Source organism: Urocitellus parryii, chromosome 4 (assembly GCF_045843805.1).
Source record: "Urocitellus parryii isolate mUroPar1 chromosome 4, mUroPar1.hap1, whole genome shotgun sequence".
Classification (NCBI taxonomy): Eukaryota; Metazoa; Chordata; class Mammalia; order Rodentia; family Sciuridae; genus Urocitellus; species Urocitellus parryii.
In genome coordinates, this window is record NC_135534.1 from 160,623,863 (window position 1) to 160,647,619 (window position 23,757).

General features: G+C 37.2%; 1 protein-coding gene across 1 annotated transcript in view; it reads left to right on the forward strand.

Annotated features, from left to right (window-relative positions):
• Positions 1-23,757, forward strand: part of Adamtsl1 (ADAMTS like 1) — a 904,315-nt gene that overhangs the window by 657,090 nt on the left and 223,468 nt on the right. The window contains exon 6 of the mRNA XM_077797045.1: positions 14,854-14,980. Within this exon, the coding sequence (XP_077653171.1) occupies positions 14,854-14,980 (127 nt within the window). The remainder of the gene's footprint in view (positions 1-14,853; positions 14,981-23,757) is intronic.

Genomic DNA, 23,757 nt, shown 5'->3' on the forward strand with positions numbered 1-23,757 from the left:
GCAGTGATTCAGCAAAACATAATGAATTATCCAGAATCCACAAGCCTAGATTGTGAACGGGTGACCAAATTAGTAAATGTCAGCCTTTGTTCGGCCCAATCCCATCACCACATCTGGCAGTGAACTTTTTATTTAGTTCTGGGACTTCGAAGCCTATGGAACCAGCCAGTCCACTTTTCTGTTAGGATTTGTGACTCCTGTTATTGATTTGTTATGAATTAATGAACAAATGAAATTCTCAGCTTTAGAAGTGCTACTGTACCTTTTAAAAAATTGTCACTCATTTTTAACTTGCACTTGCCTAATTCACAATTTCTTTCCTATTAAATGCATTTTGAATATTCCCTACACCAAAATGGAGCCCTGGAGAACCTATTTTCTTTCATTAGAGTCAGCTGTTATCGCAACACATCTCATTGGCCAATCCAGTGGAGGAAATAAGACTCTAAGCTTTTGTCCCAGTCTCTGAAAATATGACTTTCCCAGGCGCTCAGAATTTAAAAGAGTGAGTTTGAGACATCTCTATTTTGTGTAAATAAATACATTTACTGTTGTTACTTGCTTAGACATATTTGAAAATGGTCCTGGAATGAATTCTTCAGCAGTCCTGGAATTGGGGAGCTAATAAGGAAGGACACTTTCATTCCCAAACATTCCTTTCTCTTTCAATTGGACCTCAAAGAGATGATTTGCTGCTGCCCAGCACTTCCAAAGAAGTTATTTTTTTATTTTTCCATTTTATCTTATCCTTAAAATTTCTTAGCAGTCCAATTATAATGTATCAATAAAAAATATGATAAAAAATAAAAAATCTTAGATGTCATCTCCCAAACCAACAGCCAAGCTGCCTACTCTTTCATTGGCTACTTTAGCTGGATAGAGGGAAGTTTAAAAAAAAAAATTCTACTGTGAGACTCCATCCATTCTGAATTCTAAGGTAGAGTACATTTCTTCTATAGGATCAGAGTCATGATCTTACTTCACACCTGTTGTCAAATCCAGAGTAGCTGAAGTGTACCTGAGATTTTGCTAACTTGACCCTGTATCTAGAGCTATAGGACAACTAGCCTAGAGGGGCTCAGATTACAAAGGCAACATGACAGCTTCAGGTGTACCTCACAGAGATGCTGAGCAAATACCTCCATTTATACAATGACTCTGTATCCCCCCAAGATAATCAGCATGCATGATTTGATAACTATAGGTACTATGAAATAAAAGATTTGTAGCTAGAATTATCCCAGAAGTTTCAGGATATATGGTCAGATCTTTTTTGTTCTAGCAGTGTACTGACTCTTTTTTATGTTATTACATCAAATCCTTACAAGTATATAAAACAAATGACTTTCGTATAATTCATGAGGAAACTAAATCTCATATGGAGAGTGTGTGATACCTTCAAGCAAGTGGTTATAAGCATCACATCCACGTCGAGTTATTTGTTGCCCCTACAATGCCATTCTTCCCCATAGTCAGAATGGGCTATACAACATATCGATTTTTTTAGGACTATACAACACATAGTTTTTTAGGACTATTGCAGCACATAGATTCTTGGTAGAAGTAATGATATCCCGGGGAAGAAGGGCTAGGAAAGTGAATATGTTAACAAAACACTGAGATGTATGTGGTCTTGTTTGTAATAAATGTTACACCTCTGGGGCTGGAGGCGAAAATGCTTGAGTCACCATAAGGCTTATGGTAGAACTGAGGGTCATGTCATGGCTCTATTTTGTTCTGTGACATAGTGAAAAACAAACAAACTTTTTTTTTTCTTAATCAAAGAAGCTTACTGTCCCATTCAAATATTTTGTTCTATAGCTTATTCCTTAGGGGACACTCTCAACCATCTTTGGCTTCTCAAGCTGATTTGAAAATTTGCTGCCTGGTGCGTGCATTTTAGCAGTGCAGATGGAAGTTTAAAGTTATTTTGCAGATGATGTTTTTGCTTAAACTCTGCATTTGATCAATTTTCTTCAGGCTTGACCCTAAAGAGATACAATGTGGCTAGACACTAGACAAAAAATGGCAGTAGAGAATCCAGGAAGGAAAACCATGTAAATGTATCAGTGGAGGGAGGGTGGAGCATCTTGGACAGACTTTGAAGCAGAAAACTGATACCACTGTCCAAGAAGCTTCAAATTAGTATAAAATAATATATTGGGATAGAAGTAACTAGAAGTAGACTTGAGACCAAGGGATAGCACATGCCCTCCCAAATTGGTGATCTGAGATACCAGAATAATTATTATAAGATAATTGTTTGGGATACAATCTCTCTCTCTCTTTTTTTTTCTTCTTCTTTTTTTTTTTTTGTCTTTGCCTTGGCACATAAATACAGTCAACATACTATGCTTTGGGAATATTGACTTCAGATAATATATCCAAACATGTAAATTAGAAAATTATTATGGGTAGAATTTTGCTCAATGATGGCCTATCTTTAGAATTCTGAACTCCTTAGATTTAAATTTCCACCCAGTTTCTCAGAGGTGTGTGTGAGTGAGTCCCAGCCCTCATAGCAGAATGGCTGCTTTGTGGTAATTTACTGAACAGACACGTTCCAGTAAGATCCACATTTGTACCCAGGCAGAAGACCAGCTGCTATCCTTTCTCCTCAACAAAGAACTCTGTGTTTGAACAAAAACTACGTACTGTATGCCCAGCAGCAGAAGGGAGTCTGAGCGGTGATGTCAAAGTATACCATGATGTCACCACAATTCACAAAGAATTACAGTTAATGCCATGTGAAGTGAGGCCAAATTCAACACGTTCCCTCTTGGGTACTTCACAGTCTGAGAGACAGAAGCAAGGCCAGAGGTCAGGCCTTTGTATAATTTTGTTTCGCATTCTCCAGACACCCTAATTTTGGAAGCAGGGGAGCAAGAAGACAGCCTATTCGAGAAAAGTCCCCTGACCATCTGCTGAGAGTGAATTCTAGTATCTGTATGGATGAATGGCTATACTAATTCTTAGGATTTCTGCTGAGAACTACTAGATAAACACATTTAACTAAAAACAATATGCAAAAAAATAATTCCAGATGTGTTTACCAATAAATTTACACAAGAATTTGGCCTGGACCCTTAAATAAATAGAAAAGGAGAAAACTAAATCAGACTGGGAGAGTACCTGAAAGCTTCAGTACAGATTGGAAATAAGATTTTCTCATTCTCTTTTTCCTTCTCTGTGTGTTTATCCGGGCATCAGATGATTTTGATTCCTGACCTCCACAAAGGCAGTACAAGAAAAATTCTTTAAAATGCGTGCAATCTAATTAATTTATCACCCTTTCTCCTTTTGTCTCAGGCCCCTACCATTGACTTCTCCTTTTTATACCATTTGCTATGTAATATGAAAAGTTAAGCACACCAGGGCCAGTGGAGATCACCCACTTTTCTCTAGAACTGCACAGTGAGCCTGTTAACAAAAAGCTTATTATAAACAGGATAGCTAGGATCCTATAAAAGCAGCACCAGGCAAAATCTCATTCCTAAGAAACCAGGTCCTCCTCTAGAATGTAATCACAGAGGTTGTTGAAGTCCTTTCCTTTTGATGGAGGTAGGAAGAGTTGACACCGGGCCGGCCAGATGATGAGCCAAAGGGCTACATCACATAGGATAATGGAGACAGTCAGGCCAGAGGTTGCCCCAAACAAAGTCCACTGGGAAGAGCCAAGAATCAAATGCTCAAAGGAGCAAGCATGAAGTGGATCTCTAGATCCAGAGTTGTCAGAGCTAGAGCATGAAGCCCAGAATACAATGGCCCATGGGAAAAAGGTCAAAGAGAGACCCACTTGGAAAAAAGGAGCATTTATACACTAAGCCAATTATGGAATAGTGGACAGTAGACTGAGACAGAGCAAGAAAAGTAAAAAGAAAAAATTAAACTCTCAGATTACAGTGCCTTCACATGATGCCTATCGCCCCACCCCTCCCAGTTTTGGAACCTGTTTTAGTTAGCTTTTTCACCCCTGTAAAAGATATCACAAGAACAACATACAGGAGGAAAAGCTTATTTGGGCTTACCATTTCAGAGGTTCAGTCCGAGATTGGCCTACTACATAGCTCTGGCCTGAGGTGAGGGAGAACCTCACGGCAGAAGGGCAAGGTGGAGAAAAGCAGCTCAGAACATGCAACCAGGAAGCAGCAAGAGCAAGCTCTGATCACCAGGGACAAAATGTAAACTCCAAAGTCCCCCAGCAATCGACTTCCTCCAGCTATACCCTTATAAATATTATATATAATATAATACCCTACCTGCCTACAGTGATCACCTAGTTAATCCACTCATGTGGATTAATACATTGATTAGGTTACAAATCTCATGATCAAATCACTTCGCCTCATTCTTGCATTGTCTCACACGTGAGCTTGGGAGACACTTCATATCTAAACCATAACAGTGAAATAAAGTTTAAATAATGATAGTTGTTATGTTGTAGGTTGGAACCAAAAGGAATATTCTTTGAATTCAAAATATATCTCTGTTACCCATAGCGTTGCTTAAAGACTGCGTTAATTCATTCAACAAATATTAACTAGTTGCTTGCTGTATGTCAGGCACAGTTCTAGGCAGAGAGTAAACAAGACATATCCCTGACCTTGTGGCATTATGTTATAGTAAGAAATCGAAATCAATGAGCTTAAGATGTGTGCATGTTTATATTGTATTATAAAATAAGTTCTGTAAAAGAAAAAGTGGACAAGGTAAGAGTACTTGGGACTGGAAAGGGAAATAGCTTTCAATGGAATGGTTGAAATAGGACTTACTGAGGAGATAGATATTTTCTTAAGCAAAGACTTTAAAGAGTCAGAACAGCTTTTGTAGAAAAATATCTGGGTAAACAGTTCTAGCTCCAATCATAAGCAACAACCATGGTTGTCCTAAGATGAGAACATGCTTGATGCATTTGAAGAACAGCTGGGAAAGTGAGCCGGAGAGAGCTGAGGTTGGAGAGGTGACTCAGTTAAATGATGGAGCACCTTGTGGGTACTACACTAGGAAACAGACAGCCTTCACAGAGATTTACAAACTCCAGAGAGACTGACATAGATAGACTGACAAAGATTTTCTTTGGGAAAATTTTTATCTGGTAGAAAGGCAGTTAATGTCTTAACATAAATTTGTTATAGCAGCTCAATTCACAATAGCTAAACCAACCTAGGTGTCCTTCAATAGATAGAATGGATAAAGAAATTGTGGTATATATGCTTAATGGAATATTACTCAGCTTTAAAGAAGAATGAAATGATGACATTTGACAGTAAATGGATGGAGTTAGAGAATACCATGCTAAGTAAAATAAGCCCATCTCAAAAAAAAAAAAAAAAAAAAACCAAAGACTAAATTTTTTCTCTAATATGCAGATGCATGGGGAGCACTAGAGAAGAATAGAGTTACCTTAGATTAGGTAGAGGGAAGTGAAGAGAAGGGAGGGGAGGGGATGTGGGGATAGGAAAGATAGTAGAATGAAACAGACATTATGACTTTGTGTATATATGTGACTGACCAATATGATTCTATAACAAGTACACTCAGAAAAATGAGAAATTATATCCCATCTATGTACAATATATCAAAATGCATAAATGCATTCTACTGTCATATATAACTAATTAAAACAAAAAAGTAATTAAAAAAAATTTGTATGTTAGAAGGAAAGCTACTTCTCATTCTGAATAGGCCAATAGCCTATGGGTATTTATCACTATTTCCCTTTGGCAGCAGGTAGCTATACAGAACAAAACCAACTACTTGTTTTGAAATTTACTGAATTAATCCCTCAAAAAAAAAAAAAGAAGAAAATCCCTGTTTACACTTTCAAAGCTACTGACTGCAGATAACCCACATTGTTCTTGATGTTCAATATCAGCCCTTCAAGCTACTGTCAGGTGTCACTTTTGGCAACAAGATGTGACTGACAGAAGCATATGCATCTCCCTTCCTTTCCTTCATCTGATTCGAACCCCCAAGAACAATGCAATATGACATGAACTAGAGGGACCACTCATGGAGGGCCTGATGCTATTCTGCCTGAATTTCAACTCTGGCAATACCGTGTCCTAGTAATGAGATCTAGGGCAAGTCTTTCAAAACATTTTGGAGTCTTAATTTTATTTTTTTTTTAAACAGATGTGATTTTAGCTAGTTTTCAGGGCTATCATAAAAATTAAGTGAGAAGATGCATAGTGTACCTAAATATAGTAAGTGTTTGGCAAGCACTGGTTGGCTTTCTGTCTGTCTTTCTGCTCCTCTATGCTGCTTTGACCTTTAGTCTTCATGATCTTATTCCTTTTTGACTCTACCTGTTCTGGGAAATAAGCTGATGAATCCCATTCACCTAGGTGGCGACCATGCCTACAACCAGTGTGTATTCCCCACAGCACCATAACAGCCAGCATAATGCCTTATACTCAGTTGATTTTATTTGAGTATAATCAACAGCCTCATGTGTTGCTCTTCCCAAGGGTATGGGAACAACAAACAAAGGGCTTCATGAGCGGTTCTCAACTTTTTGACACAAAGATGTCTTTGTTATGTTTTCCCCACCGTGGACTTTGTGTTTTGGAAGTTTCCATCTACTCAAAATGTGGCATTATTAAGTAATAATTTGTTTTCCTATTTTATGACTTAAAGACCTGAGCAATTAAAATATAAATGCAACAAAGATCAGGATTCAGCTTATTTGTATAATGAGATGGTTGGTGTTTTGGTGACCTTATGTGGTTTTATTGCAGGTAAATATATTTCCATGAGGCTTTTGGAAAGAGTAAACATAGCTCATGGACCACTGTTAGCATCTTTGTGAATGACTGGGGAATCCTACTTTCTCATATTGGAAACATTATTTGTAAGTCAAACATGTGTATAAAGGAGAAGGAAATTTGGACACATGAATCAAATTATGAGAGAGAGAGAGAAGTTTAGTGTATGTGTATGGATGTACATGCATGAGGTTGGGGAGGTGGCAGGTTTAGACAGGGAGAGGCACCTTCCCCTTCACTTCCCTTATCATATGTGCTTCCAAGTCACGTATTAAGAGGAAACCATCTATTCATTCCTGTGCATACATTTAGCTCTCTGGCCATGGTGATCTTGATAAAAATGTTCAACCTGGTTATCACCACTCCATTGTCATACCAATATTATGTAGTATGCCTTTTTGTGGTTAATAGACACCCTACAATATGAAATTTTGGTGTTGTTACTTACCACCATTTGGCCTTGGGGAAGCTTTCTCTGAACTTCAGTATTACCATTGGTACTTGAAATCGTTCACATCTTGAGAGAAATAATATTTGTGGAGAATTGTCTGAAAGGGAGGCAGCCAATTCATTTCCCTAACTCTGGAGTAGTAAATTGGTTTAGTCTCCTCATATGACAACCATAGTCTATTGGATTTGGCTTCTAGAGTACAATAGCATAAAGGATCTGGGGCCACATAAAAGCTCAGTGGCCAAAAATGCTACAGTTGATTAGCAATGTCTGCTGTGGGTCTTGGCAGGAGAAATAGCTGCACATGTGCCGTGTTTTTGCCAGCCTCGCCCAGAGTGCACTAAGGTCTACCCTTAAGGACTAGGCCAGACTGTCACAGTGCTTTGCACCTGGCTGATTTGTTTTGAATTCTTAAAATTTGCTTTTACTGAATGTTCTCTGAGCATTAGGCTTAATCAGAGGTTATTAGGAGCCACGTCTTTAAAACTTGTTTTTATTTGCTCACATTGGAACATTGTTATATGGGACTGTCTTTCAGAAGACTCACAGAAAATATATATCTAGGATTTGGGTACTTTGAGTAATTATGGTTCTCCTGAGCCAGTTTTTGATTCAGGCATTCCACTGATATTTATTATATCTGCTACAAGGAACATATTACCTGTAAATTTTTGGAAAGATTTAATAGATGCCTTTTTTTTCAATTCTTACAAGTACTCATGTTTTCCTCTATTCTAAGAAACTCAAATAGAGATATGTGACACCCCCTCCCCACCTCTTACAAATTAATAGAAACTTGTGGTGTATGTTGCATGTGGTTCTCGTGTTTGGTATTATCTTTATCTGTCTTATCCTTGATTTCCTTTAGACCCATTTATACATTTTTTAAAAAATTTTATGATATCAAATGTATATGCTATAAATCTTTATAGAAAGGTTAGGCATGAACAAACTAATCTCTGAATCTTTGAAGAATAAGGTTAGATGCGTACTGTTAGCCTTATTCATTTATTTAAAAATGAGGTATAATGTGTATAAGTACACACTGTCACCCACAAAGTTTTGTCTGAATTAAATAATTATAAGAGCAGCTGTGACCAGATTTGTAGAGTTTAGTTTTCCATATTTGTCTTTCCCAGTGCTGAAAATAGAGGGGTTTAAAAGTATCTTACCTCATGGTGTTGGATCCAGAAAAGCTTGACATCACTGACTTAGTATTTGATGCTAGAAGCTGAGGTCTTTATGGGAAACCATTTGAAATGAGGCCAGTACGAACCCATCTAAGAATGATAGTCCAGGGTCTGATATCTGCTTATGGATTATGTTTACTTACATTCTCCAGATTATTAGTGTGTTGATATTTTTCACATATCTACTAGTGAAGATTTTTTTTTATACACGTTTTGGTGTCTCAAGAATTCTATCTTATGTTCTGCCTGTTTACTTGCCATAGGGTCTATAATGTGAAGGAAGAACTTCCTGTCAACATCCACTGTAGGCCCAAGGCCTGGGTTGGATGCTGTGGTCCTAATTTTTGTTTAGGGAAGATTCACCATTACCCTTTGTAAATCCTGAATAATGAAGAAAAATCAACATTGATTTTTGCACATATTCTTCTCAAAAATAAGACAAAGGACTACATGTTTGTATGCATGTATGCTTACGTGTACATAAGACAGGGCACAAAATACATATGTTTAAGATATAAAAGCAAAATTTCATGATCCTCTAGTGGTATCTGAACAACAAAAATATTAATCTTGGAAAGTCACAGGGTAAGATTTTGTCTTTATATAAATTATTGTTGGAGCTTCTCACTTTTTATAGCAGCTGAGATTTTTTTAAAAATTATAAAATAAGCAAAACTCTACAATCATTTTGGATGAGGATAGGGTTAGATCTTGTATCCAGCTGACATCTAGTAACAGAATACTAATAAGCTGCATGAGGTCAAAATAGTTTTCACCCTTTACAAAAAGATTCCATGTAGTTGCCAAAGTCATGAGTGATCATTATCTCACATAATGTTTTGTCCAGAATGGGTGGGTCTGGGGATTCAGAGACCTGAAAAAGTTGCCTTTCATGACATTTTGCTAACGATGAACATAGGTGCACTTAGGAAATGGTCTCGAAAAAATATTAGCCCTTTACAGTAATTCTTGTTCATACATCAAGATGGAGGTTTAGATTTGGCCAATAGTCGTCACGTTGCATAGAGGTATGTCATCAGTGACTACACCCTATATTTGCCTATCTATTACCTACATTGGAAATGTTAGACAACCCATTTGCTTGATGTTTGTGTTTCATTGATTTGCCAGTATTCATTATGTATCTCAAATGTCAAATATTGTGTTAAGCAGCAGAGATATAAAGTTTAGTAAAACACATGCTCTCAATTAACTCATTTTCTGGTGTAAAGACAAACATGTTGGTTAAACTCAATATCAATTATATGACAATTTGAATTGGGTATATATCAAAGAAAGTCCAAACTAATAGACCGAATGTGGTTTAGGAACAGAGCTCTCTCTCTTCTCTCTCGCCCTCTTTCTCTCCCCTCCTCCCTTCCTCCTTCCCTCCCTGCCTCTCTCTTTCTCTCTCTCTCTCTTCCCCCATCAATGCTCCCATTCTCAAGCTTGTCTTGTTTTTCCAAACGTCTACTGGAGCCAACAGGAATGTAAGAAGGTAGCAGCAAAAGGGGGCTCTCCCCAGCTATCAGTTTCTTTTAAGTATCCTTCCCAGAATACACAACACGTTCACTTTTATTTCACCAATTACAACTTGGTAACAGGGCCAATTCATTTAACTGGATATATTGCCATCTCAAGTAAAACTGGAGTCCTGCTACAGAGAAAAGAGGGAGAAGGTAGGTATTGAGTGGTGACCAGTAATCTCTGCAACATGGAGATACGACCAAAAGGCTAAGGAAGCATAGAGCAATAAAGCAGTTAGTTCTGGACCTTGGAAAAAGACTTTTTGGAGAAAGAGACACTTAATTTAGGGTTTGAAAGATAAATAGAGTTTTTCCAAATAAAGAATCGGTCAAGGGGATTCTTGACAGAAGTAACAGCATGTGCAAAGGCACCGAGGGAATCTGGCATTATATCTGCCAATTCTGCCCATTTATGCATTCCTAGTTATTTTTCTCTGTTAGTGATAATTGGTCTTAAAATAACAGTTTAATTTTTAATTAATCTAAGTTACTCAAGATCAACAGATTAAAATATGTCGAAAATGATTACCCTGGTATAATTGCAAACAATTTTCCACTTGGACCCAACAAGAACATTTTATCTGATGATAAAGTCTTCCACATTTTAAAAATAATTGAGTTAGAATATTTTGGCATCTTAAAGAGAAATTGATACAGAGAAAAGAACAAACACAATCGTGTCAGGGAGATGTTTGTCTTTTAAACACCAAAGTTAAACAACGCACACCCATTTATGGACCACATCCTGGGGTCCATAAACCCACACTGAGAGCGCTAAGTCAGGGGTCTGGCCAAATTAGCCTTAAAGTATGTCACCTCATATTTAGCTATTCCTAATATGACTGTTACTTTGGATCCATGAAGCTGAATTGTTCTTTTCTTAAAATGGTTTTGGAACCATAAGAAATCTTTAGGATTAGAGAGGGATTTTCATGATTATCTCCTTTGGCTCTGTGAGAGACATCAGAGTCTGCAAACAAAATTTTCCAGAGAAACTTAAATCTTTCGAGAAACCTGAAATTCCTATAATTTAAGGAGTAAATCCTGTTAGGTTTGAGAAGACTGGGAATATATATTCCCATGCCCACTGCCCAGCTTGTCCTCCCACATAGTTAGGGATCTTGTAAGATTAAACCCATCTCTCTTCAGTTTTGAGCCGCAGAACACGAGGGTCAGTACTCCTTTGCTGACTAAATTAGGAGGGCCTTGCTTCTTGAAAGGAGTCCACCCGCCAAGGCAATCCAGTGATTTTAGTCTTGTGACATTCTTTTATTTTTGCCAACTTTGGTTTTTGCTTCCTCTCTAATTAGCTAGGATCTAGGCATTCCTAAAAGATATGGCAAACCTCACAGCAACACCTCCCTCCAGCTGGTAACTCTTGACTCCTCATTCGCTTCTCAGCTCCAAAAATCTCTTCCTCCGTCAATTCCTCTTTGGTCTCTCTAACCAAATAAATTCTCCATATTTTATCCTCTCAGTGTACCATGTGCCTGTGTTTTATAGCTTTTCTCATCATTCTTTTTTTTACTTTTATTGTGTGTGATATTTGAGAAATAGCTGCCTCTCTCACTGCCTCTCTCCTGTACGTCTCAGGAGGATGGGCCCATATGTGCTTAAATTCACCATTGAATTTTGCTTCCAGTACAGTGCCTGGCCCATAGCAGGTCTTCAATAAATGTTACTTAAATGGTTAAATGACTTAAAAAAATAGATACTGTACAATCACATTTCACACTATACTCAGAATACAAATGAATAGAGAATCAAATGTATGATATGTCAGTTCATGTGTGGGGCCATCTACAGATAAGAATTTTTAGAATAATTTTTCTATAGTTACACAGAAACATACCAAAGGTCAAAGCCAGAATGTTCTTGGCTTTACATGGATGAAACCTGTTTGAATTGTGATACGACCTCCTTGCAGCCTCTGAGTAGATTGAGGTGACCACAGTGAACCCACAGGATGGAGCCAGTCTGTCTTTGTTCCCCACTTTAGTATTCAGCATGATATTGTCCTAATATCTCTGCTTTAAAAAATTGCAATTATTGAAGGCATTGTTGCTTTGTCATCTATTTAAGACATGTTTGGGTTTTCAAATGAAAAAAAAATGCATTACTATATTTTAAAAATAGATTCCATATATAACACAGTGCTAAATAATTATTTTTTAAATGTTGGCTTAACTATATGTTTATAATTACTAATTAAAGGTATGAAAGGAAAATCAAGCCTCAAGGAAGGACCAGGTTTACTAAAGAAGGATGAATTGTAAAAACTTTTTGGAGATACACCCCTTCAGATATCACTCCAGTTCTCATAATTTAAACAGTTTGGGATAGAATGAGTCCAAATGTTAGCTCAAACTAGAACTATAACATATATAACCTGGTATAATTTGAAATTGATTATTTTATTTCATTTCTCTTTTTTGGGGTGGGTGGTAGTACTGGGGATTGAACACAGAGGTGCTCTACCACTGAGCTATATCCCCAGACCTTTTTTTATTTTTTATTTTGAAACAGGGTCTTACTAAGTTTCCATAAGTTTTGATCTTGCAGTCCTCCTGTCTTGACCTCCTAAATAGGTAAAATTATAGCCATGCACCACTACTCCTGGCTGGATTTGATGGTTTTAAAAATCAAACATTAGAAAGAAAAGAATAAAGATGCCCTTCAATGGATGAATGGATAAAAAAAATGTGGCATATATACACAATGGAATATTACTCAGCACTAAAAAATAACAAGGTAATGGATTTGCAGGGAAATGGACGGCATTAGAGCAGATTATGCTAAGTGAAGTTAGCCAATTTCTAAAAACAAATGCCGAGTGTCTTCTCTGATATAAAGGGGGTGATTCAAAATGAGGCAGGGAGGAAGAGCATGAGAAGAAGATTATCACTAAATAAGGAAGAGAGGTGGGAGGGAAAGGGAGGGAAAAGGGGAATTGCATGGAAGATGGAAGGAGACCCTTATGGTTATACAGAATACATGTATGACGATGTGAGGAAAAAGGAAAAAAAAAAAAGAAGTGTGTCTCATTAGATTGGGTAGAGAGAAGTGATGGGAGGGGAGGGGAGGGGTGGGGGAGGGGGTATAGGAAGGACAGCAGAATAAAATAGACATTATTATTGCTGTATGTATATATGTGACTGCATGACCAATGTGATTCTGCAACCTGTACACTCAGAAAAATGAGAAATTATATGTATGATATGTCAAGATCATTGTACTGTCACTTGTAACTAATTAGAACAAATAAAAATAATATGGAAAAAAAGAAATATTACAAACATCAACTATAGCCAAAAAAATAAGTTTTCCCACTTACTTTGTAAAGACTTGTGACTTTATCAAGTCGAATTTGGAGTAAGCATAAATATTTTATTAGAAGACTTTAGAACTTGGCTTCTTACTAGCCAAGTGACCTTGGGAAAGATTAATAGCCTCAAGTACAAGGTGGGGATATCATATATAATCATTGTGGGATTCAATGACATATCTGTATTGTGTTTGGTACCGGAGAGGCCCAGGCAAAGAACAGGCTCTCCCACCCTCCATTCCAACCCTCCAGTTTCCTCCATATAAATTTATGGACCTCATGTCTGATAGCTGGCTCTGTCTCTTTTTTTCTTAGCTGAAGTGCTAGCTAGAAAAGAAAGTATCTTCACTTCATTCATCAATACTTTATTAACTCATAGTCTACTAAACATTCTTCCAATTGCTTGGAATGTGTCAATAAGCCCAATATACAACCCCTACCCTTATGTAGCTCACATTCTAAGGGACATAGAGAACCTGCAGATTATTTGTAAAGTGCTTCCTGATGCTTACCTCATGACTGAATATTTTATCAGTTTGACAAATCATAATTATTGACACTGGGAAATATTTTTTAATTTTTTAAAATTTTAATTTGTTATATATGACAACAGAATGCATTATAATTCATATTGCACATAGAGAGCACAATTTTTCATATCTCTGGTTATACACAAAGTTCAGTCACATTCTTTGTGTCTTCATACATGTACTTAGGGTAATGATGACCATCCCATTCTACTGTCTTTTCTGCTCTTCTAATCCCTCCCTACCACTCCCTCCCCTTTCCCCTTTGCCCTATCTAGAGTTCATTTAATCCTCCCATCCTACCTCCCTGCAGCATATTATGAATTAGCATCCTTAAATCAGAGAAATCATTCGGCATTTGTTTTTCTTTGGGGGGGGTTTGGCTAATTTTACCTAGCATTATATTCTCCAGCTCCATTCATTTTCCTGCAAATGCCATGATATTATTCTCTTTTATTGATGAGTAATATTCCATTGTGTATATACACCACATTTTCTTTATCCATTCATCTACAGAAGGGCATCTAGGTTGGTCCCACAGTTTAGCTATTGTGAATTGTGCTGCTATAAACATTGATGTGGCTGTGTCCCTGTAGCATGCTGTTTTTAAGTCCTTTGGGTTTAGACAGAGGTGTGGGATAGTTGGGTCAAATGGTGGTTCCATTCCCAACTTTCCAAGGAATCTCCATACTGCTTTCCATATTGGCTGCACCAATTTTCAGTCCCACCAGCAATGTATGAGTGGGCCTTTTGACACTGGGAAATATTTTTAAATTAATATTCTGTCATGGCAATAGTTCTTCTCTCCCTTACTCTTTCCCCATCCTTTCCTTTTCCCGTTCTCTCCCTTCTACCTTCTTCCTATATGTATATTTGAACAGTAAAGATATCTTTACCCATGTTATTTTTATTTCTTCTTAGCTTGGTTCAAACTGTTTCATCTCAGTCCCCTTCACAGGAAGTATGTTTTGGGGTCCCTGGGGGAGGGTAATTTGGTGGCAAATAGCCTTATGGATCCCAGCATTGGGAGAAGCCCGGTTGAATTACACCTTTCTCTCTCTTGTTAGATCGTTGGCTGTGACCACCAGCTGGGAAGCACCGTCAAGGAGGATAACTGTGGGGTCTGCAATGGAGATGGGTCCACCTGCCGGCTGGTCCGAGGGCAGTATAAATCCCAGCTCTCTGCAACTAAATGTAAGACACTACAGAGATGGGGCAATCTTTGGACTTGTTAACTTGTTATCCTTCCCCGGTTCGGCTCTGGTTCCCTGAGCAACCAGGGAAATAACACCTCCACCAAAGTGGAGAAGAATTTGAAAATGCTGAGGAAAGCTTCATATCCCCACTTTGTGGATCAGTTTAAATGGGTCAGGTCAAGTCAGGTCACTGGTTGCAATGCCAAGAAGGAACTCTTTCCTTCTGAGGCTCAGCAGGAGGGATCTAGACATGTGTCTAGAGATGCTCTCTGAGCAAACATGGATTCTGCTGCCCAATAAGAGGATGGACTATATTCAAGCTCCTGCCTGGGATATAGAGGAGAGAGTGGGAAGCCAGAAACCACTCCCCAGCTGTCACTGTCAAATCACATGATTTGTATTTACCAAGGGGCCTTTCAGGATTAATATTGGTGGTGATTATGTAAAGCCCTTTATTGTTCTTTATGTCCCAAATTCTGTACACCAGCAAATATGTGCTTACTATATATATGCATGTGCCTAGAATTTTAGCTGATCATCTCACTTAATCTTTTTAGCAATCACAAGAGCAAGGTAGTATTAATTTCCATGAGGTAGATAAGATGACTGAAGCTCACTAGATTATATGACTTTCTTAAAGTCACAGAGCTATAAAGATCCAGTTAAGACCACTCTGATACTCAAGGACATACACATTTAGTAGTATTTTGTCCTTACTTGGCCTGTTTTCTCCAGATATTACCTTTATCCAGAATCTCAATTGATCTGTGATTCAGGATCTCTTTCCACCTGTCTCCCCTGACTCAGGAAATGAAAATGAGTATCTTTGCTCAGTGTGGTTTTGTTCTCCTGACTTGTCAATTTGTTGGAGAAAAACAATTGGCTTAAGGTGAGTTTGTGGCTTTACATGGACTTGGAGGTCAAGAAGGAAGATAAGTGCAATTGTTCTGAGGTGCACTGGAGAGCTATTCAGAGAGGTCATAAGGTGACTTGCCAGAAGGGTGGGCCTGGGGAAGAAGGAGCAGGAAGACAGACCTCGGACCTTCAACACGGGGGAAAAAAAAAAAACCAAAAAACAGAGGCACTAGCTTCAGGAACTCTCCACATTCTAGCTTCCCAGAAGCCATGAAAAATATAATTCTGTAAAAATTTAAAATTTTTAAAAAGACTGACTGTCAGGCTAAACTGAGGATGAGGTAACTTAGACATTAATACAGTACACTTCAGGTGAGATTTTTCTTTGGTCATGTGTTGTAACTTTTATAAGATGAAAAATTAAAGAAATTTGAAGATAGAAACCAGGAATGAATAGAGGCGTGATTCTTAGATTCCTCTCTGAAGCTATGGTTGGATATTTAAGGGAACAATGACATTGAAAGGGTAACTCTTGGGCTATAATTGTAACTCAATGGTAGAGTGCTTGCCTAGCATGTGTGAGGCACTGGGGTCAATTCACGGCACCTCATATAAATAAATAAATAAAATAAAAGGACCATTGACAACTAAAAAGAAGAGGAGGAGGAGGAGGAGGAGATGACTCTTGCCTCTTACAGAATTCTTTAAGGAATACTGGAAAAATTAAAATCTTTCTATTTGTCACATAATTGAGTGGGTGCCCATTATCTAGGAATAACCACGGGCATAAAGGGGGATGCCACGTATGTGTAATAACTACTGTCTGGTGACTTCTGACAGCATGTGTTCCTGGTGGGGATCCTTCTGTATTCTCATGCCCCCCACCTTTCATTTTCACGGAGGAGCCAGAACACTGATCCAATAGACATTCTTCTTGTCCTCCTGTTAGGGAGTGACTCATGACCACTGGGCCTTGAATCACAAAGGTGTAACAAAGGTGAAGAAACTCTTAAGGAAAAAAAAAAAATGAAACAAATTGGGAGCCATATGTCAAGTTCAGGTCTGCAAACAAATACCTCAATGAAAAGTGCTCTATTCAAGACCAACAGTGGGTAAATTATATAACACACAAGCTGATGATTACACATAATGACAAAATGCAATTGATTCGTTTACCTGAGCACTGATGATGCCTCACGACAAAATGATTTATATCAATAAAGTCCAGCTTATGCAATGCACCTCACCACAATCTATAGCAGATGCTGACCAAACTGCCTCACTTATGTTTTCTCCACCCCAGAAGAACCTTCTACCCTATATTTACAGACTGCGAGGCAGCCCCCAGGCAGGGAAGATTAGGCTGCTCTGCAGGACCCAGAGTGCTGGCCAGGTGAGCTGTGCTCCACCCCTGAGGGTCTGGAGGAGTTCTGCCAGGTCTCTCCTCAAGTTCTGCCAAAAGGAGCCATAAGCCAGCCACATGCTCTTTTCGAACTCTTAGCATTTGGATTCCCCACATTGAACTCATTTTCTTTCTAAATTTATATCCAAGGTTTCTTTTTTTTTTCCCCGTATGTTATCAAGACTCAGGGGAACAAAGAAAAAACAGAAGAGTGGAGAAAGACTAAGGTCGAACGTGCCAGAAGGAAAAAGAGAAATCAGAGGAACTTATCAAATGGCTGCCATTTACTGGTGAATAAAAAAGAAACCATTTTTGTAGGAAAAGACATTATAATTGACTATTACAAATACAGACCATGGAAATAAAGAAAAATCAAGGCTCTTCCCTCTTTTTAAAAGTACAAGACTATCTTTACATTTTTTCCTGGTTACTTCTAGACTGGCCCAGCCTAATTAAAGAAAAAAAAATAATCAATTAGTTAACATTACCTTGCTTTTCATTCTTAAAATGTAAATGTTCATTTTCCCACGAGTTTTATTAACTTATATTATGTCTTTTCCAAATATACTTAGAAAGTACTTAGACCTAGAGCCAGCCTATTTGCTATTAATTTGTCTACAACTTTGTAGACCTCTCATCTCTCTGTATTTTGAAACACTTGGGAATCCTAAAACACACTCTCTCTCTCTCTCTCTCTCTCTCTCTCTCTCTCTCTCTCTCTCCCTTTCTTGAGTGGCAGAGGCCAGACAAACTAATTTATATCCAGATAAAATGAGTCTCAAAGATGTACTACTCAGACTGTGACTCATAGTGATTTATAATGGCTATGGGTAAACATATTCCTGGACTGTAACTCAAATTATTAATAATAAAACAAATACATATAAATCCCTATAGGTACAAAATACATATGATTTTTAAAGACAGCATAAAGCAGTAAATAAATTTCCACCTTGTACCTAGATGCTTCAAGCTATAACCATTAGCCACCCAAGGATATATATTCATTTGGTCAACAGCAAGTACTTACTGGGCATCTGCTATGTGCTTAGGAACTGTTCTAGGTGCTGGAAACACAGAAAAGACAAAAATCCTTTTGTGCATATACTAGTTTCAGGGGCAGATCGGTGAAACATACATAAAATGCATATATGTCATAAGGTGTTAGGAACTATAGAAAAAGTAAAGCAGGGAGAAGCACATGAGATGGGGATGGGCTGCCAGCCAGGAGTGTTGGAGTGGGGTTGCAATTTTAATAGATTACTAAGGAAATGACTCATTGATAAGAAAGCATTTGAACAAGTATTTGATGGAGGATGAGGAGAGCATAATGCAAGTCATGGGGAAGAGAAAAAGCAAATGCAAAGTTCCTGTAGTACGTACATTTGTGACATATTTTACAAAGAACAAAGAAGCTGATGGTGACTACAGGGAAAGTGAGTTTCAAAAATTCTAGAGGAAATTATGAAGGCAGGAAGTTCATGAGGTGGGGTTAGAATGGCCTGGGCATTGCAGAGTCATGTAAGGACTTCGCCTCTTAGTCTGAATGAGAGGAAAAGTCATGCAGGATTTTGAACAGAAGACTGACTTCCCTTGATTTATTTTTTTAAGGGATCACTCCATCCATGCTGAAAGTAGACTGTAGTGGGAAACAGTAGGGAAACAGATGGGAAGCTACTACAGTAGGTCAGGTCACTGATGATGACGGCTTGGACCAGTAACTGTGGAAGGGAATAAAAGTGGTCCAGTTCTGGATATAGTGTATTTCTTTGAATCTAAGACATCACTGATTGCAAGATGCACTATTATTTTAGGTGCTATAGGTGGAGAAAAAACAGCCATTGAAACTAAGAAACTATGACATAATGCTTTCAGATCACTTAGGGTTTTTACTTCATAGGTTTTAAAAGATCTATTTTAAATTTAGAAATATTTTTAATCATCTGCTACCCTTATACATACAACTGAAATAAACTGAGAAGTAAAACTAAACTAAGGCTTTTTCTCAAACAACTCTTTTTAATCACTTTTGACTTTGTACAACATCAGGAGCTCTTGTGTTAGAGCATTTTGAAAAGAATACACAAAACAATTCAAATCTTTTGATACTGGTCCTTTAAAAAACAATTTATTGAGCTATTAATTGGCACTTAATGAATAGCATATTTAAAGTGTACAGTGCACACACTGTGCAACCATCACCATGACCAAGGTCATAAACATATCCACCATCCAAAAATTTTCTTGTGCCTCTTGTAATCCTTCCTGTTTCTTCCTGAACCTTCCCCCAGGTAACCACAGATGCTCTTTTGTCACTACAGATCAGATTTCATTTCTGGACTTTCATATAATTTGATTTATACATACATACTCGCTCTGTCTGGTTTCTTTTATTCAGCATTATTTTGAGATTCATTAATATTGCAGTACCAATACTTCATTTTATTTTATTGCTGAGTGATAATTTCATCATATGGACATACCACATTTTTTTACCCATTTGTTGATGGGCAGCTGAGTTGTTTCCACATTGAGGCTTTTGTAAATAAAATTTTTATGAACATTCACGTATGGACATACACTTTGATTTCTGTAGGATAAATTCCTAGGAGTAGGATGGCTGGATCATATGGTAGGTGTATATTTCACATTTTAAGAAATTGCCACACTTTTTTTCCAGAGTGGCTTACTACTTTTCATTTCCATTAGCAGTGCATGAGAATTTCACATGTTCTGCATTCTTGCCATCACTTGGTATTATTGGTATTTTTCATTTTTAGCCATTGTAATTATTATGTAGTGGCATCTCACCACTGTTTTAATTTGCATTTTCCTGAAGACTAATGATATTGAATATCTTTCATGTTTTACTAGTTTACAATTGCTGCATAGCAAATTAGCACAACTTAATGACTTAACGCAGCACAAATTTATTATTTTGTAGTTCTTTGAAGGTCAGAAGTTCAAAAGGGGTTTCATTGTGCTAAAATCAAGCTGTTAGCAGGCCTGTGTTCCTTCTGGAAGCACTGAGGGAGAATCCATTTTCTTCTGTATTGATTTTCCATCTTCTAAAGACCATATGCACCAAGGTATTTTAAAGCTAGCAACATAGCATCTAAAGGTTTCTCTCTGACTCTAATCTCTTCTTCTGCTTCCCTCTTCTATAGGAGAATGTTTTTGATTCCATTAAATCCACTCAGATAATGCAGGACAGTCATTTTGTTTCAAAATCAGCTGATAATAAATCTTAATTCCACCAGCAACTTTAATATACTCTTGCCATGTGACATAGCATGCTCATTAATTGATGGTCATCTTCGGTGGAAGACATATTATTCAACCTAGAATACATGTGCTTATTTACTCTTGGGTATAGTGTCAATTCAAGTATTTTGGGTTTTGTTTGTTTTGGTACTGGAGATTGAACCCAAGAGTGCTCTACCCATGAGCTATGTCCCCAGTCCCTTTCATTCTACTTTGAGACAGGATCTCTCTAAGGTGCCCAGGCTGGCTTCAAACTTTGGATTCTCCTGCCTCAGCCTCCCAAGTAGCTGAGATTACAGGTGTACACCACCATGCTAAGCCTTTTGCTCCCTCAAAAAATAATCTGTTTTGTTTTAAAATAGGTGTACTATGGAGTTTTGAGAATTATTTATATATTCTAGGTATAAATTCTTTGTTCTGTATGTGATTTAAAATATTCTCTCAGTCTGTAGCTTTTTATCCCCAAATTACTTAACATTATCTTTTACAGAATAAATTTTTTCATTTAGATAAAGACCAAGCTATCAATGTTTTTCTTTCATGGATAATGCTTTTAATGTCATGTCCAAGAATTCCTTGCCTAACCTGAGGTCACGAAGATTTCTCCTGTTTTCTTCTAAAAGTAGCATAGCTTAACATTTTTACCTTTAGATTTATGCCCTATTTTCAGTTATTTTTATGTATAAGGTTTACATCTAGGTTGATTATGTGCGTGTGTGTGTCTGTGTATGTTGTGTGTGTGTGTGTGTGTGTGTGTGTGTATGTGAGAGAGAGAGAGAGAGACCCAATTCTTCCAGCACCATTTGTTGAAAAGGCATCCTTTCCTCCCCTGAATTACCTTTAAATATTTGTCTAAATTCCACTGACCATTTCTATACATCTATTTCTAGACTCTCTATTTTGGTATATGTATCTATCTCTTCATCAGTGCCACATTGTGTTGCTGACTATACCTTCAAATCAGGTAGTATAATTCCTGAAACTTTTCTTTTGAACTAATTTTTGGTATTCTGTTCTGCTTCTTTGCCTTTCCATATAAATTTTAAAGTCTGCTTGTCCATAGCCACAAAAAAAAATCTCTCCAGAATTTTGACTAAGATTCTACAGATTTATTTGGCAGGAAGGGGAATAATTGACTTCTTTATTATGTTAAGTCACCCAATCTCTGAGGACTTCTTGTCTCTCTATTTATGTAGGTTGTCTTTGATTTCCTTCACTAGCTCTTACTACTTTTCAGCATACAGATCCTATATACTTTAGTTAGACATATACTTCTTGTACTTTCTTTTAGCTGTTGCAAATGTTGTTATATTCTTTATTTTCATTCTGATTGTATATTGCTAGTCTATAAAAACATGATCGATTTTTGTGTGTGAGCTATGTATTTTGCAAACTCACTAAACTCACATAATCATTCTAAGAGATATTTAGTAGGTTTCTGGAATTTTCTACTTAAACAATAATGTTGTTCACAAATAAGGACCATTTTGCTTCTACTTTTTCAATTTGTAAGTTATTTATTTCCTTTTTTCTGACCTTATTGTACTGGCTAGGGCATGCAATACAATAGTGAACAGGAGTAGTAAGAATGGGCATCTTGATTTAATATTAAGAGGAAAGCATTTCATTTCTCACCAGTGAATATGATGTTGGCTATAAGTTTTTGTAAATATTCTTCAGCACATTGAAGAAGTTCCCTTCTTTTCCTAGTTTACTGAGTTATTATCATGATGTTAAATTTTATCAAATTCTCTCTCTGCCTCAAGTGATGATAATGCAGTTTTCTTTTTATCTTTTATTTTGATGCAGTGCATAAATTAGTTTTAAAATGAAGAACCAACCTTCCATTCCTGGGATAAACCCCATTTGGTCATAGTGATAAACTGGGAAAAATGAGTCTTGGGATAAACTCTTTTTAGTCATTGCTGGTCTATATATAGATCTGGCTTCATTTGCCAACATTTTGTGAGGGTTTTTCATATCTATGTTCATGAGATATACTGTCCTGTAGTATTTTTTTTTTAATTTTTTAGTTATAGTTGTAAACAATACCTTTATTTTATTTATTTATTTGTATGTGGTGCTGAGGATTGAACCCAGTGCCTGACACATGCTAGGAAAGCACTCTACCACTGAGCCACAATCCTGGCCCTTAGTATTTTTTTTGGGGGGGGTACTGTTTTGTTTGGTTTTAGTATAATACTACCCTCATCTAATTAGCTGGAAAATGATCCCTCATCTCCTATGTTCTGGATAAGATTGTATGGAAATGATGTTATTTCTTCTTCAAATGCTTGGTAGCATTTACTGGTGAAATTTTGTGGACCTAGATTTCTTTTTTGATACTTGTTAAATATATGGAATATAGTTATAATGATTATTTTAATGTCCAATTCTGTGTTTTGATTGTTTAGCTTTTCACTTTAATATGGAATAATGGAAATATATATATTTGTTTGTTGTTTTATATGCCTGGTAATTTTTGACTAGATGCCAATCATTGTGAATTTTACTTTGGGGGGTACTAGATATTTTTGTATTTCTATAAATAGTCTTGAACTTTGTTCTGGGAGTAGTTAACTTGAACTTGATCTTTTGGGGTCTTAAAATTTGGTAGGTGGAACCAAAGCCATCTTTGACCTAGACTTAATTATGCCTTTCCACTGAGATAAGTTCCTTCTAGACACTGGACATTCCATGACTTATGAAGTTTTTAGGTCTGGCTGGTGGGATGAGGTGCTAGTCTCAGGCCTGTGTGAGCACCATGTCGTCTTCCTTATAGTTCTTTCACCAGCCTAAAGCAGTTGCCTCACATCCATGGATTGATCATGTGTGCTGCTGGATACACCAAGGAGACCATCTTAGCTCTTAGTTCACTCTTGTAAACTCTCTCCTGTCTGGTACTTCATTCCATAAATTCTAATGCTGTGATTCCTTGGACTTTTAGTTTTGTCTCAAGTCATGGAATCTACCAACCTCTACTATAGAACTTCCATTTCCAAAGCCACAGCCAGGAAGTTCTTGCAAGGCAATAATCTAAGGCAATATTAGAACTTAGCTCATTTATTCCCTGAATCTCAGGAATTTCTGCCCTTTTCACCTGATGTCCAGTGTCTTAAAAAACCTTGGTTTCATATAATTTTGTCATGATTTTTTGGTTGTTTTGGGCAGAATGATAGATCTGGCCTTTGTTACTTCACAGAGGCAGACGTCCTGGTGCTTTGCTCTTGTCTTTGAAATTATGTCACTCTAAA